This window comes from Delphinus delphis, chromosome 16 (assembly GCF_949987515.2).
Source record: "Delphinus delphis chromosome 16, mDelDel1.2, whole genome shotgun sequence".
Taxonomy (NCBI): Eukaryota; Metazoa; Chordata; class Mammalia; order Artiodactyla; family Delphinidae; genus Delphinus; species Delphinus delphis.
In genome coordinates this window covers 78332887-78351048 of record NC_082698.1, presented here as the reverse complement: position 1 = coordinate 78351048, position 18162 = coordinate 78332887, and the positions used below count along the sequence as shown (strand labels likewise).

The 18162-nt window shown below is 37.9% G+C and overlaps 1 protein-coding gene across 1 annotated transcript in view; it reads right to left on the bottom strand.

Annotated features, from left to right (window-relative positions):
• LYST (lysosomal trafficking regulator) overlaps positions 1-18162 on the bottom strand; it is a 177242-nt gene that overhangs the window by 136631 nt on the left and 22449 nt on the right. Inside the window, exons 2-3 of the mRNA XM_060035027.1 lie at positions 16217-16306; positions 12010-12208 (exon numbers count right to left, since the gene is read on the bottom strand). Coding sequence (XP_059891010.1) covers positions 12010-12201 — 192 coding nt within the window. The 5' untranslated portion in view covers positions 12202-12208; positions 16217-16306. The remainder of the gene's footprint in view (positions 1-12009; positions 12209-16216; positions 16307-18162) is intronic.

Sequence of the window (18162 nt, the reverse complement as noted above, 5' to 3'; positions counted from 1 at the left end):
GATTTGACTCTTCCATAGAACAGCAGGCAGTCCAGTGTGGCTGAAGCATAGCATGGGGGAGGGCGCTAGGAGATAAGCCTGGAAGGTCAGCGAGGCGGACAGTGCCAGATCCAACGTGGCCTTGGGGGTCATGTGAAGGGGTTTGGATTTATCTCTAAATACGATGGGAAACTTTTCCAAACATACTTCCCAGGCCTCTCTCACAGCATGAACTCCAGGGCTCAGGCTCTAGTCCTTAGCAATCACCTCCCTTTTCTGCCACTCGATGCCTAGTACATAGTCAGATATCCATAAACATTACCTGCATGAATGACTTTGAATTCTGGATGTGAAGTAAAAATTATATCAAAGGGCCCCATTTTTATGTGCTTTACTTCAGAATTAATAAGACTAAAGATGTCTATATAACATTCACACGTATAGCTTGTACTCTGTATGTATCTCAACATTTTTTAAGATGCCAGCAAAAGATATAGTCTTTAAAAAAAAGTGTAAACCAATTTCGGGCAGGTCATTCCTGCAGAGTCCTCCTAAGCTGAGTCTTTATCTTCAGCAGATGAACTAATAACTTTCTAACAGAGCTTGGTGAAACCTCAAGGGTGTGTGAAGAAGTGCTATAGACACGCTGCCCTTGTAATTCAGCCCTTGTTTCCCCACAGTACACTGGCAAATCACCACTGCTGTGTGAGCTGGCATTCCTGCCCCTGGCCTCTGCAACACACGGCCTGGAACTTCTCTCGCTCCTTCCCACTTAGCTCAGGGCTCACTATGCCAAATTAGGCAGTACATGACACAAACAGATCCATTCCCTGGCTATTCCTAGACTGTCCAATCTACAGAAATCATACGACTCCTCATTTAATACTTACACTTTTATGTTTCCCCCTGTGCAGGGAAAATGACTGTGTCATACATTTTTAAATTCCCCATACCAATAATAAACAGTGAAATCACTCTCATCCAGGGAGTAAGAAGCATATTGTAAGTACCTACCAGGTGCCAGGCACCATTCCTTTCACAATTCTATTGTTTTGACTGGATTTTATATTAAGTACCTATCCTAACCATCCAGAAGTAGTGGTGGCAGGATGGGAGAGAAAGGGCAAGTTTACTGGGGGGAAAGGTTGAGATCCCAAACCAGAGGTGATGTTTAGGAAGCTACACAGGCAGGTGAGCACCAGATCAAGGACCTCAGGATGACATGCTAAGGAACATGGAATGAAGTTATTTTAATTGGTATTAATGGTATTACTTTAAATTTTGGCATGCTAATTAAATTTAATGCTCCAGACATAGCAGAAATAGGTGTTATTTATTTATTCATTTATTCATTCATTCATTCATTTTGGCTGTGCTGCACAGCATGCAGGATCTTAGTTCCCCAACCAGGGATTGAACCTGCACCCCCTGCAGAGGAAGCACGGAGTCTTAACCACTGGACCACCAGGGAAGTCCCAAGTACTATTTATTTAAGTCCTTTATTTCTTCTATCAGAATTTTATAATTATTTCTAAAATATGTATATCTATACACACATATGTGAACATATCTTCAATAGTACTGTAAACAGAATCTTTTTAAAATTTCCTAGCTATATAGCTTTAGTTAAAGGAAACAATATATTTGACTTATATTCTATAACTTTGCTGAACAGTTTTCGGATGATCTTTTGGATTTCTGTACACATCACTTTAAAAATTTTTATTTCTCCATCTTTCTCACATTAAGCTGTCATTACTTTCATACTCCACTTTACCATTGAATGTTTTTAAAACATGATGTCGAACAGAATAGTAATAAAGAGTTATTCTTATATTGGTTCTATTACAAAGCTTCTGCCAATCTGAAGAATTAAAAATAATTTTGGTTTTTCTATACAAACAGCTCATACAACTCAACAACAAAAAAACAACCCAATCGAAAAATGGGCAGAAGACCTAAACAGACATTTCTCCAAAGAAGACATACAGATGGCCCACAGGCACATGAAAGATGCTCAACATCACTAATCATTAGAGAAATGCAAATCAAAACTACAATGAGGTATCACCTCACACCAGTCAGAATGGCCATCATCAGAAAATCCACAAATAACAAATGCTGGAGAGGGTGTGGAGAAAAGGGAACCCTCTTGCACTGTCGGTGGGAATGTAAATGGTGCAGCCACTATGGAGAACAGTATGGAGGCTTGTCAAGAAACTAAAAATAGATCTGCCATATGATCCAGCAATCCCACTCCTGGGCATGTATCCGGATAAAACTATAATTCAAAAAGATACATGCACCCCTATGTCCAGAGCAGCACTATTCACAACAGCCAAGACATGGAAACAACCTAAATGCTTATGGATAGATGAATGGATAAAGAAGATGTCGTACATATATATACAATGGAATACTACTCAGCCAAAAAGAATGAAACAATGTCATTTGCAGCAAGATGGATGGACCTAGAGATGATCATACTAAGTGAAGTAAGTCAGAAAGGGAAAGACAAATACCACAGGATATCACTTACATGTGGAATCTAAAATAGGACATAAATGAACTTATCTATGAAACAGAAACAGAGTCACAGACATAGAGAACAGACTTGTGGTTGCCAAGGGGGAGAGGCGGTGGGGAAGGGATAGATTGGGAGTTTGGGGTTAGCAGATGCAAACTATTATACATAGAATGGATGAACAACAAGGTCCTACTGTATAGCCCAGGGAACTATATTCAATATCATATGATAAATCATAATGGAAAAGAATATGAAAAGGAATGTATATATGTATAACAATCACTTTGCTGTACAGCAGAAGTTAACACAACATTGTAAATCAACTATACTTCAATAAAATAAATTTTTTTTGGTTTTTCTACTCTTTGTATACGAAACCCTCTATTAATTTATTTTTAGAGTTTTTGTCAAGAAGAGATGAATTCTGTCAAATGTTATTCTGACGTCTCACGATAATTGTATGTACTGTTTCTCCCATGATGTCAAACATCATGCTAATACTTTTTCTTGCATTAGACCAGGAGTTGCAAACTCACTTTGTAAAGGGCCAGAATGTAAATATTTTAGGCTTTGTGAGTCATATATGGTCTGTGTTGCATATTCTTGTTTCTTTCACCAATGCTTTAAAAACACCAACTCTTCTTAGCTTGTGTGCTGCTCACAAACAGATCACTCACAGCAGGATTTGGCCTGTAGGCCATAGTTCACCCAACCAGCCCCCGTTCCCTGCCCTCCTCCTCTCCCATCAAAAATGGTTATTAGGGCTTCCCTGGTGGCACAGTGGTTGAGAGTCCGCCTGCCGATGCAGGGGACAAGGGTTCGTGCCCCGGTCCAGGAGGATTCCACATGCCGCGGAGCGGCTGGGCCCATGAGCCATGGCCGCTGAGCCTGTGCTCCGCAATGGGAGAGGCCACAGCAGTGAGAGGCCCGCGTACGGCAAAAAAAAAAAAAAAGGTTATTAAATGGCTGCAATACTCTTAGTTAAGACTCCAGAAAAACTTAAGGTGGTACCTAGTAGACCCTATTAGCTAGACAAAAGCACTACTAAGAACCTTGAGTGCGTTGTTCCACACAAGCCTTACATGCCCAAGGTAGAGAGAGGTCTGTATCAAAAACAATTATAGACGTGGCTTTGGGGGCATGGACTGAACTCCACTAAGGTTCAGAAGAAACTCACAATATTTTTAAAGAAGTTGTATTACTAAAAAATACACAGCTTGGACTAAAAGGGGCAGAGACAGATTAAAATGATGAGACTTCTGGGTGCCCACTTTTTTACAGGCAGGAGGCAGAATGAGAAAGCTGAAATTATGGGCTATGTATTCTGGAAAAGAGAGGACATCTCAGAGGGTGGAGCCAAGAGCCCTGGAGAACCAGAGACTAGGGAACCCCTCCTACGGAACAGAAACATACTTCCTGCTTCCAGAGCAAGGTGTGTGATGACGCACGCCTGGCTGCATTTCAGTGGATTCATGGCTGCTATGTGCCTCCTGTCACCTGCTTGCTGAATACAAGTGTGTAGTGTGGTTAACCTGTTCCTATCTCATCGTTGTGTGCAGGGTGTGCGGGGGGCAGATTACTTGTCTTTTTACTCACAAGCCTCTCAATCAAGAAGAGCTGCAACCAAAGTGCTGCACTTGGAAGCCCCGAGGGCACCCGGAGTGATGCACATCGTGAGCTCAGGGACTTCGGGCCTATGCCACTGTGGAGCGTTACTTTGAGAGTTCTGGTAGGGAGGGGGTGTGGGAGGGACGCTAATAACCGTGGCCAGAGGGGAGACTACGTAGATAAAACGTGGCCACAAGTCATTTCCTCCCATCAAGTGCTCGACTCTATGTTACCATCTCTTAAACCTGCGCCGGCCTTGTGATTTGCTTTGACCAACAGAATGTGGCAGAAGTGAGATTATGTGACTTCCTGCAGCTTCCCCCTCACCCTCTTAGAATGCTTCCACCTATGGAAAGAAGCTGAGACTAGTCTCCTGAAAGACGAGAGGCCGCGTGGGTGAGAACTGACGAGGCGGCCTGGCCAACGGCCCCATCCGACAGCCCTCAGTCTTCTGCCAACCAACTGCACATTCGGATGTAAGCCCCGCCGACACCACAGGAGCAGAGCCTGTGATCCCAGCTGAGCCTGTCTGAACTGCCCCAGAATCATGAGCAAATAAGTCATTGTTTTATGCCACTAAGTTTTTGGAATGTGGTTTGTTACACAGCAATCAACTGATGTACTCATTGCTCCTATCTAGTAGCCTGGGTGCAAAGGGAGATAATGCAGTGGATTATTTACTGCTGTCCAGTGGCTAACATTTCCACTGCAATCATACTCCCACTCCTCCAAGCAGTAGGAATGCCAGCATCCCCTACACTCCCCCTCACCCCTGCCAGACCAACCACACACAGATAAATCCTGGCATGTGTGTAAACAGAATCTGTGGAACGAGATGTAGTAAGTTAAAGTTTATTTATTATTACCTTTACTAAATTTAACGTTTGCATTATTCTCCAACAGAAGCAATTTTGCTAATAATATTATCAATGACTGACTCGTCCAATCTGAAGAATACTTTTCATTGTCTATTCTCTTACTTAAAAACCTCCCCAATATTTTCAGAATAAAATTAAGACTCCTTACTACGGTAGACAAGGCTTGCCATCACATGGTCTATGCCTTCCAGTCTCCCGACTAGCCAACCCCCCACATGCAGCCTTTGCTCTAACCCTACTAGCTGATCTTTCTCCAACCCTCAGTATGTTTGCATTTGCAGTTCCCTTGGTCTAATGCCTCCTCCCCCTTTACACTGCCAATCCCTATTTAAACATGCCAATTTCTCTAAGAAGCATTTCCTGAGGACTCTCTCCTTTACACTCCCCAAATACTTTCACACTGTTTTGTCACCATTAAAAAAATATGTATCTGTCCATCCCTTCAAAAGCTATGAGCTCCCGGTAAAGACAGACTCTTGCTCTTGTATTTCTGCATCTAGCAGAGATGCTAGCACATAGTAGGTATATAATGGTCTGCTGAATAAACCAGTGAATGAACTGTGTAGCCACAGTTTTAAAAGTCTGATTATTTTCCAATTATACTTATTTTATGTATTATTATGATAGGCCATTTATGTAGTGCTATATATTAAAGTGACAATGCTACAGGAATGTAAGAAGAATAAAGTACTCTCTTACACATAAAATAGCTATTTTTTAAATTACATTTTGTCCATAAATGTACAGCCTCTTTTAGTAAAACTTCATACTTTACTCAGCAAAATAAGTAACAACTTTATAGAACATCCATAGAATGTGAATAGGTATGGAAATTATACATACTGGAAATTTTAAAAGTATATTTATAACACACGGTTGTGTATATTAGCTCTTTTTTGGTATATTGTATTGGTAATAAATCATGTAATTTTCTACCGATTACATTAGAATTAAGCTATATATATGTTCATAATTAGGGTACAGAAAAAATTAGAAACCATTATTATCTAATATTACATGGAAACAAATCATTTTTATGTTGGAAGAGATCTTTTAAGTCATCCAACTAGATGTATTTATGTTACTGATGAGGATACTGAGATTTGGAGCAATTAAGTCACTAAAGCCACCCATCTAGTTGATATTGGTACCAAGATTAAAAAATCAAGGATAAGTCCATAAGAGAATGGACTTGAGGATATGGGGAGGGGGAAGAATAAGCTGGGACAAAGTGAGAGTGGCATGGACATATATACACTACCAAACGTAAAACAGATAGCTAGTGGGAAGCAGCTGCATAGCACAGGGAGATCAGCTCGGTGTTTTGTGACCGCCTAGAGGGGTGGGATAGGGAGTGTGGGAGGGAGGGAGGCGCAAGAGGGAAGAGATATGGGAACATATGTATATGTATAACTGATTCACTTTGTTATAAAGCAGAAACTAACACACCATTGTAAAGCAACTATACTCCAATAAAGATGTTAAAAAAAATCAAGGATAATTGTTACTTTTTAGGCTGGGCAGTTTTCAAGTTTACAAGTTTTCAAAAAACTTGTAAAGGTCTCAGTATAGGTCCACTCTAACTTTAACCATTAAAAAGGTTACATTTTTGCTACTTAAGCAGAGCATTTTTTCCCTAAGAATAAGTAGATTAACATGTCTGTATATAATAAATTATGACCAAATGGGGTTTATCCCAGGAATGCAAAGTTGCTTCAACATTTAGAAACCATCAATGTAATTCCCCTACATTAATAGGAAGATAATATGATAGTCTGAATAGACACAGAAAAGGCATTTGACAAAATCCAACATCCATTCAGGATAGAAACTCTCAACAAGCTGGAAATAAAAGAGAACTTCCTCATTGTGATAAAAGGCATCTAGGAAAAATCTAGACCTGACATCAGATTTAATGGTGAGATACTGAACCTTTTTCCCTAAGGTCGACACAAGGCAGGATGTGAAATTATCCTTTAAAAAAAAGAAGTGAAATTATCATTATTTACAGATGACATGATTGTTTACACAGAAAATCCTAAGGAAACCACAGAAAAACTTTAAGATGGATAAATAAATTTAGCAAAAGCATAAGACACAAGGTCAATGTATAAAAATCAACTGTATTTCTATGAGCAATAAACAGAAAAATAAAAATTTTAAATGCCATTTATAATGTCATAAAAAAGAATAAACTATTTAGAATAAACTTACCCCCAAAAATATAAGACCGCTACACGAAAACTGCAAAATACTGCAGAGAAATTTGAGAAGACTCAAACGGAGATTTATACCATGCTCATGGACTAAGAAACTCAGGATTGTTAAGATGTAAGATGTCAATTCTCTCCTAATTGATTTCTGGATTCAACAACATCACAAGTGAAATCATAGCAGGCCCTTTGTAGAAATAATAAGTTGATTCTAAAATGTATATGGAAATACAAAGGATCTAGAATGTTCTTCAAACATTCTTAAAAAAGAAGTACAAATTGGAGAACTTACACCATGTAATTTCTAGACTTACTATAAAAGCTATAGTAATCAAGACAGTATGGTATTAGTGAAAGAATAGATGACAGGTAAGGAGTAGAATAGAGAGTCTAGAAATAAACCATAAATATATGGTCAACTGATTTTTAACCAAGGTGGCAAGGTTTTTCAGTGGGGGAAAGAACAGACTTTTAAGAAGAAATGTTGCTGGAACAACTGGGTAACTATAAAGGAGAAAGGGGCAGAAATGAATCGTAACTCCTACCTCACACCATACACAAATATTAATTCAAAATGGATCACAGACCTAAAAGTAAAAATAATAACAAAAAAGCCCCTAGGGGGGAAAAACATCAGAGAATATCTTTGCAGCTTTGGACTTGCAAGACCAAGATTTCTTAGACAAGATACAAAAAGCACTATTCACACAGGAAAGAAATTTTGCTTTTCGAAAGACATTGTTAAGAAATGAAAAGGTGGGACTTTCCTGGTGCTCCAGTGGTTAAGACCGTGCTTCCACTGCAGGGAGCATGGGTTCCATTCCTAGTCAGGGACTAAGATCTTGCATGCAGAAAGAAATGAAAAGGCAAGCCACAAAGAAAGTATTTGCAATTTAACAAAGATTTTTATCCAGAATACTTAAAGAATTACAGCAACTGGATAACAAACGAATAACCTGACTTTAAAAATGGGCACAAAACTTGGACATTCACAAAAGAAGATATACAGATGGCCAATAAGCACATAAAAACTGCTCAACATCATTAGTTGTCAGAGAAATGCAAATTAAAACTGCAGTGAGATACTACTTCATATTCACTTAGAATGGCTGATACTAAAAAGACTGGCAGTGTCAAATATTAGAGAGGATGTAAAACAACTGGAATTCTCATACACTGCTGGTGAGAATGAAAAGTGGTACAACCACTTGGAAAAACAGTTTGGCAATTTCTTATAAAGTTAAATACCTACCCTTTGCCCAGAAATCATATGCCTAGATATTTACCCAGGAGAAAAGAAAATATATTCACACAAAGACATCTATAAGAATATTCACAGCAGTTTTATTCAAAATAGCCAAATGTAAACAACCCAAAAGGTTAAACAACAGGTAAATAGTTAGAGAAATTATGGTATATCCATACAACAAAATACTAACCAGAAACAAAAAGTAGTGAACTACCGATTCAATCAACATGGATGAATCTCCGAGATACAAGAGTACATACTGCATGATTACATTTACGTGAAGTACTAGAACAAGCAACACTACACTTAGATGTTAAAAGTCAGAACAGTGGTTATCTTGCAGTGGGGGAAGGAGAGTGGCTGACTGAAAAGGAGTATGACAAAACTTTCTAGGGTGGTGGAAATGTTCTAACCATTGACCTGGGTGGTGGTTACAGAGGTGTATATATTTGTCAAAACTTATCCAACAATACACTTAACATCTGTGCATTTACTATATGTAAATTATATATCAGTAAAAAGTCTGCTTAATTCTGTATATTAAATATCTGTCAATAAAGCAAAAGTATTGCATAGAAGGACAAGGGCTTAAACTGCCTCTTCTCTAGAGTATCCAAGAAGTGTTCCAACTCATGAGAAGCACAGATACAAAAGTTAAGGTTCCATGTGGAATCTAGAAAAATGGTACAGATGAACCAGTTTGCAAGGCAGAAACAGAGACACAGACGTAAGAGAACAAACGTATGGACACCAAGGGGGGAAGTGGGGGTGGGATGAACTGGGAGATTGGGACTGACATATATATACTAGTATGTATAAAATAGATAACTAATGAGAACCTGCTCTATAGCACAGGGAACTCTACTTCACTTTGCTGTACAACAGAAACTAACACAACATTGTAAAACAACTATACCCCAATTAAAAAAAAAAAAGCTAAAGTTCCTCCTGTACAGCCTCTAGTGTTTTGATTCCATTTTAAATGATTAAATCTTATGCAATTAAATTCCCCTTAAAGAACCAAAGGATCATTCTCCGTTTTCTGGTTTAAACAATTAACTCTTGAGAAGTCTCTCTTTTTTTTTTTTTTTTTTTTTTTGCGGTACGCGGGTCTCTCACTGTTGTGGCCTCTCCCGTTGTGGAGCATAGGCTCCGGACACGCAGGCTCAGCAGCCATGGCTCACGGGCCCAGCCGCCCCACAGCATGCGGGATCTTTCCGGACCGGGGCACGAACCCGTGTCCCCTGCACCGGCAGGTGGACTCTCAACCACTGCGCCACCAGGGAAGCCCAAGAAGTCTCATTTTTAAAATGGCTATTTATTTTCACTCTACTTCTACTTCTACTGTCCCTACTACCATTGCTACAGATATTCCAGAAAGTGAGTGACTGGGGGAAAGAGGGCATTAAAAAATATTACCATAGGAAAAAATGTTGTTGCAATTATGACTTGAATGCGTTCAATCATTTAATAGTACATTAAAAGATATTTCACAACTTAAAAGAAAAAGACAGGAAGTAGATTAATGTTTGCGTAGGGCCAAGGGGGATGGGAGGGATAGGGGAGTGATGGCTAAAAGGCACCGGTTTCTATTTGAGAGGATGCAAATGTCCTAAAATTGACTGTGGTGACAGTTGCACATATGTGTGACTACATTAAAAACCACCAAATTGTACATATGAAATAGGTGAATTCTATGATATGTGAACTATAGCTCAATAAAGCTGTCATTTAAAAAAAGCCATTGAGATTCTGATTGGGATTGCATTGGAATCTATATATCAATTTGGAGAAAACAGATATATTTACAATATTAATTTTTCCCAATACATGAAAATTATGTAGTTCTGCCCTTATTTGGGTCTTCTTTAGTTTCTCTCAACAATTTTTTATAGAATTTTATAGAGAAATTTGTACATAATTTATCAGATTTATTCCTGGGTAACTGATATTTCTGATGCTACTTATATAGTATCTTAAGAAAAAAAGAGAGAAAGCACTGAATTGTCCTAATGTGGGGTAAGAAGATGAATAGAGCATGATATGCACACTAAGTCATCAAAATTTTGAAATAAAAAATCACTATATGTGGTCTAACAAATAATTTTTTCTGATTTTAAAATTTATTTATGGAAAAGTCATACAGGGCTTCCCTGGTGGCGCAGTGGTTGAGAGTCCGCCTGCTGATGCAGGGGACACGGGTTCGTGCCCCAGTCCGGGAAGATCCCACATGCCGTGGAGCGGCTGGGCCCGTGAGCCATGGCCGCTGAGCCTGCGCGTCCGGAGCGTGTGCTCTGCAACGGGAGAGGCCACAACAGTGAGAGGCCCACGTACCGCAAAAAAAAAAAAAAAAAGAGTCATACAAATATATAAAAATTAAATTACATTTAGTCACATTTGATAAACCACATTCAGAAAAAAGAATAAAATTATATAAACCTATATAATGTTATAAATCAATGCTACCTCAATAAAAATAAATAAAATTTAAAAATACATAAACCTGCAAATATTCTGGAAAATTCCATGACAGGTAGACACCACAGTGAACAAATACGTCCTGATTTATAGTTGTTAGGTTCCTTAGCTTAGAGTGAAAACAGATACTGTTTAATTTTAGTATCTATGTTCACCCAATATATGTATTTATTAGCAAAATGCTTTCATGGCAAAGAAATTTTATTTTACAATGGTTAAGTTTACATCTAAAGCCAGGAGCATTTAAAGCGTTTAAAGCTGTCCATCATATTGGTGCTACAGAGCCCTTATTATCCTTTAAATTCAAGTTAATTGAAATATTATTATCTAACTGCATTAATTAGTAGATGGTGGACTTTTCCTTCATAAAATAAGTATTTGTTTTCTACTAAAATGAAATAGATATAAATCACATCTGGGCTTCAAGTTAACCTTGTATGAGCTACTTAATGTTTCCAGATCTCAGTCTTTCACCTACCAAAGGAGGTTAGATGAAAACATCTCCATAGTCCCAACTAGCTTTAAAATTCTGTTAATTCTATAACAAGGAAACAGCAAAATACCATATGGTCTTACCATAGTTTAAGCAAACACAGTAGTGTATGAAAAACTAGATGTGTACAAGATGAAAGACTTAGTAATTATTAGCTTACACAAAGGATTCTCTACTTTTTTCACTCCAGAATTGTCAAGTTCCCTAGATATCATTTACACTAAACTTTTCAAAAACATACCTGATACTTACTGAAAGTGCAAATGCATGATGTTTCTGAATCGTGATCTTATCTCTACTAATAATCATAGTTATCTCACACTGGAATTAGGATAAAAAGCATAGGGTATATGAAACCATTTTAGAAGAAAGGTTATATATAACTGTAAGGTATTTTAGACATTTTGAAAAGTATCCAAATAAATAATATGTTCACAAATGGGGCTACTTTTCCTTGTCTGAGTGATGTGAGAGATAGAACTTTATCTCAAAGAGACTCTCAGAAATTATGTAACCCAGAAATTACGTATCTATAATTAACTAAAATTTACTGATGAAAAAATGATTTGATATGAAAATGTTACCTGATCAATAATAGAATTTAGCTTGGTAAGTAACAGAAATCCTCGGCCGTGGACGAGGTATTGTCCAAGGGTTGCCATGTGTGTCTCCTCCTCTTCTTCCTCCTTGGCCCCCACTCTCTGGACCACCGCATTGCAAAGCCGGTTGACATCGGTCAGAAATTCACGTGCCAATGAGTTACTGTCAGTGCTCATGACCGAGCTATAAAATAAGTAATAGAAAAGAGATTAGAAAAACTAAAAATTATGTTTAAAACTATGTGCTTTTGTTGCTGTTTGTTTTTAACTGAAGACTAACTTTAAATTACTGGGCATTGGTATCTAACCTTATAATCTTTTCAGACATAGTTCCGACCTAGTCAGGGGCTCCTTAAATATTCCTACATGGCAGAAATTAGTCCTGGGCGTGAAATGGCTGAGTGGAACCATGCACGGGTACGTGAAAGCGCGGGGAGAGAAGACACTAGGGAGTGGTGGCAGTTAAGGTAGACGCTGACTTCCTCTCTTAAACGCCTCACTGCAGAATAAAAGTAAATGCATAACTTATAAAATATTCTTGCTGTACATGTTTTGAAAGATAAATGGATCTTTTAAAAATATAAACTGTTTTTCACTTGATAGAAGCCACAATCACTGACCCAAGTCCTCAGACACATGAGGGGTGGGTGGGGAAAAGATTTACCACCAGGTGAATAAAAATACAAGAATTCTAGCAGCTGAAGTTATGGCACTTCATTTCTTGCTACACATCTGAATCAAATAAAGGGCAGTGTGACATTTTAGGATTAAGGAAAACAGTATAGTAAAGCAGACAAAAGAGAGGCAAAACACAAATGTAAAGAAAAACATGTATAGGGCTTCCCTGGTGGCGCAGTGGTTGAGAGTCCGCCTGCCGATGCAGGGGACATGGGTTCGTGCCCTGGTCCGGGAAGATCCCACATGCCGCGGAGCGGCTGCGCCCGTGAGCCATGGCTGCTGAGCCTGCGCGTCCGGAGCCTGTGCTCCGCAACGGGAGAGGCCACAACAGTGAGAGGCCCGCGTACCACAAAAAAAAAAAAAAAAAAAAATGTATAAATCTTCAGAAGAGGAAAAAGCATGAAGAACAAAATGCCCAAAGAATTTCAAAATAGTTTAATTTTAGGATTAAAAGTAATTTTGAGACACCCAGTTACCCTGAGAACCTTGTAACCTGACAGCTTAAATTAAATGAAATGTGTATTGCAGTCTTCCTTCACCCTTTGGGGGAAGACCTTCCATCGTCCCTGCTGAGAAGGCAGTGGGCCATGTGACTATGTCTACTGCCAAGAGGCACTGCCAGTCTCTGGGCCCGAACCAGCTGACACACACCTGATTCAGGATCAGCCAACAAATACAATGGCTGCAAGATGTGACTCGTATGGTGCAGCCTGCAAAGAGGCCTTGGCAATCAAGGAATTTGAATTAGGGGCATAGTTGTGCTGGAAAGTCACAGAGAGATGACCCTGTGGTGGTCACTATGAGGTAGCTGAGGCCAACTGAGTGAAAATTAACCAAGAGGATGCAGAAAGAGATAAACATGAAAGGGAGAGACCGAAGAAATTCCTAATACTACTTTGGTTCCTATTCATTTAAGAGCCTGATGGCTTAATTCCTGGATTCCCATCAGAATACTAGGTATTGTTACAATAACAATCCCCTCTATAATATAACAAGTACCATTATTTTAAATATTGAACATTAGGAAAAGAAAAGTATAAAAAAGGTACATCGCTCATTATCCCAAAATGCAGCAATAGCCGCTATTATATATAATATTACTTCTTTATAAGCTTTTGTAAAGTAAAATTGTTCAATAAATCAAGTAACCTGATCTATATTCAGTCTGTATTTATCCAACTTTATTAATTTATTTCACTTAATCTGTCACTGATTTTAAGATACATAATTATTTAGTGTACCACTACAAAAGAAAAAACACTGCCAATTAAACTATAATACAATGCTTTCTTATCACTTAGAATTTTCCATACAATATCACCTTCTGGACCACCAGGACCAGCCACCATGCAACATTTCTTAAGAGTGCTACCCTATTGTTCCAGGGATTTTCTTCCAAAGAGGCTGACATCATTCTGTAAGTTTTGATGCTGGTGGCTTTCTTAACCTTACCAGATGAGGTCGGTAGAAAATTTCAGAAAATAACCAGGAAACATTGAAAACTCATCAGATATAGTACAACAATTCATGTTACTCAACTGAAGCGCTGACAATGTGAACAGCTATGACCCAGGTCACCTCATGGGCACACAAGAACAACTCTTCCACAACTGCAGCCCACTGACAGTGTTTCTAAGACACCATCATTTGCAAGGCACACTGCAACTTTACGAACAATAAAAATGTGAAAAGCTAAAAAATTGTGGTAATAATTAGGGCCTATCTTCAAGAAATTAAGATAATGAAAATTAATGTGAATTTTTAGACAATTAATGAGGAAATAATTTCAATCCCACTTCCCAAAAGCACAAGATGCCATGTCAGTAAAAAGTATTATAATATATGCAGAAATATTTTTCCTGATTTAAAAACGTGTATAAAATATACACACAGTTACATATATAGGGTATTACATATAGATGATCTATTACCTGCTTGTTTCATTTAGATATTTCAGAAATCTTTTCCCATGAGCTCTCTTTTACTCTGTTTAATAGCTGCATGCTTACTCTTTTTAATACATTCCACTGCATGTATATATTACATACAGTTCAGATATTTCATTATTAGATGTACTATCACTATGTAGCCAATCTGTCACTGTTAGACATTTAGGTTATTTCTAGTTTCTTATTATCATAAACAAAGCTGCAATAAACATCCTTACAATATTTGCACATTTATCCTATTATTTCCTTGAAGTAGAAATTGCTGTTACTTCATATAATAGGCTTCACACATTTCTGTTAGGTTTATTCCAAGGTGTTTTATGGTTTTTGCCATTATTCTGAATGGAATTTTATTTTCCATTATATTGATACAGTCTTACTCGGATAGAAAACTGGTATATAGGAGGCCTATAGGGAGTAGATTTATTTTGAGATATCCAAACTTTACTCATATGTCCAAACTTCTCACTGAACTCTCTTATTGATTTTCTCAGAATTTCCAGATATAAAACCCTGTCATCTACAAATAACAAAAATTCTGAATTTTTCTATCCAATATTCACACACTTTCTACTCTTTCAATTGCATGAGTACTAGCAGAACAACACTGGTAGGGGTGATGGGGACACTTTTGCTTTGCACATTAAGAAATACTTATTTCTTCCTATGCATCTAATAGGAATGCTGAATTTACCTATTGCCTTTCTGAATGTCAACTGAAAAGATGATTGCATGGTAATTTTTAAAGATTTTTTTGGAATATTTACAATACCCAGAAAAGTGCAAAGAACGTATAACGTGAGGTTATAGCCAATGCTCAGACCTCAGATCTAGCAAGTATTAACATGATGCTATGTTCAGTTCAGTTCCCATGTGTGGGTGTGTCTGTGTGTGTGTGTATGTGTGTAAAGAAATCAAACCTTATAGTACAGGAAAGCCACACTCCACCCACACCTCTTCCACCTCTCTAGTTGCTGTTTATCATTTCCATACATATTTTTATAATTTTGATATGTTATAGCCATAAAATATTCAGTACTGTTTTAGTTATTTTTAACACTTTATATAAACAGTATATTATAGGTGGGTGGGATGAATTGGGAGATTGAGATTGATACATATACTCTACTATATATAAAATAGATAACTAAGGAGAACCTACTGTAAAGCACAGGGAAGTCTACTCAGTGCTCTGTGGTGACCTGGATGGGAAGGGAATCTCAAAAAGAGTGGATATATGTATATGTATAACTGATTCACTTTGCTGCACAGCAGAAACTAACACAACATTGTGAAGCAACAATACTCCAATAAAAATTAATAAAAAATAATATACTATATGCATCCTCTCATAACTTTGCTTTTCCCTCTCGACATTAAGTTCATTCCTTTAAACCACTGTGCAATATGCCATGGTATGAATAAACCACAATTTACATATCTAGAAAGTTTAGCTGTTTTCACTTTGGGGTTTAAAAATTTAATGTCACATAACTATATAGTTTCAAAGTCTTGGACTGAACCAAGGATTTTGACTGCTAATATATGTTACATTAAATACTTACCAATCTTTCAACACTTCTGTAACATTTAGGGTCTTTATGATTTGAGTTCATGAACTAGACGAAACAAATAATCTTAGAACAAAGCTTCACCTACCAAAAAAAAAAAAGGAGAAAGATATTAACAGCAATAGTAAAACAAATATTTTTAACAACTGAAGTTCTGACATAAAAACAAGAGGCCAGTCTTCATATCTGATGTATGAAACAGACAACGATTTTTTTGAATCTCAGGAACACACTAAAAAATGCCTGTAGCTTCAAGAATGGTGTCTTGAGAGATGGAGTCTTGGAACATATTTGATCTGAAAAAGGTAACCTGACTGTAGCTCCCCACGGCTCTTCTCCCAACCGCCAACTTATAACCTCCAGGTAAATCCCTACAAAGGAAGGAGAATCAGGCAACATCAGTCTCCTTAACAATGAAATCTAGGTTGAGGATATATGAGAAATCAGAAAATACTACAGCCAAACAATGAATAAACCACCACCAAATTTCCTATCCTTGTTGAATTTTTAAAAATGAATTAATCTTTTGTGTATAACACAATGAAGACTATTTCTAGAATACCAAAGGATAAATTCCTACTTCTGGGGTAGCAAGAAGGTGCTTCTCTGTAGTTTTCTCCTTCTCTACAGTTTTTACCAGGCAGAGGCATGAGAAAAAACTTCCTTATTACAGTTATAAGGCAAACATAAAGGTTTATTTTGAACCACAAGTTTATAAAATCAAAACGACCTTTAATTGCTTTAAAATGCTCAAATCTAGAGAACTGTCTTGAATTCCTTTCAGCTTGACAAACAGTTCTCGTACCACACTATTCTAGGCCCTTGAGAATAGAGTAGGCAGGAAATAGGACAGAGCTGCTGTTACACTACATAGGACTTTGTGTGAATTAGGGAAAAAGCACCTCCTCCTAGGCTGATGCAGCCCACGGCACACAGCTATCAAAGCACAGGCTAGATTTCAGTCCTACTCGCCCACTCCACTGGCCAAGCACCAGTGCATCAACTGCTCGACCAAACGAAACAGCCCTGGAATGGAGTCTCAAAACACCTTCCAGACCTGCTCCTACTGCATCATCCCTGTAGTTTCAACTCTAGAATTTGGGCGGGGAAATTATCAATCAAATCATGGAGCAGAAACTAACACACCATTGTAAAGCAATTACACTCCAATAAAGATGTAAAAAAATCATGAGCAGGAGGAGGTCTTGTATGAACTGAGCTGACTACCGGCACACTCTAGCTTGGACTACTACGAGGTGGAGCCATTTATCTCACGATACTAAAACGATTCCAGCTCACTCAGCCTGGCCATCAGAAGTGGAGGCTGACAGACAACTGGATCCATCTGTTGCTCTCTCTTACCGAGGGACATTTCTAGGCCAAGCTGAGGGATTTTTCTAATGCTCTTAAACTGACATGGCTTCTTTAGCTCCATATTTTACACAGCCCAGCTTGGATAACCATGGAGTCTCACTCCATCCAAGATCATAATCCTATCCGCCAGCACAGTCAGCTGTGCCCTCCTTCACTCTGCCATCACTCTTTATTCACAGCTGTATTCTAGCTTTTATCACCCTATATTATGCTGGGTGTCCATAAAGTCGGAAAATACAGGGTTTTTTAAAAAATAAATTGAAGATGTGCTTAGGACATTATATATTTTTGCCCCTGTTTCCAAACTACATGGACACCCTGTAGCCACTTATCTATATGACTGTCTTACCTCCTAGGTCATGAGTTCCTTAAGGCCAGGAACTGTGTCTTATTACTTTTTGCACTTTATAACTATCATGCCAAATTTTAAATTGATCATCATTACAATTTTCACCTTTTAATACAACTATTCTTATAGTGACATAATAAGTAAGACTTGCTCCCAACAATATTACTAGAATTTTTATATTCTTAAAATTTACCATAAATGAAAAGCATAATAACAA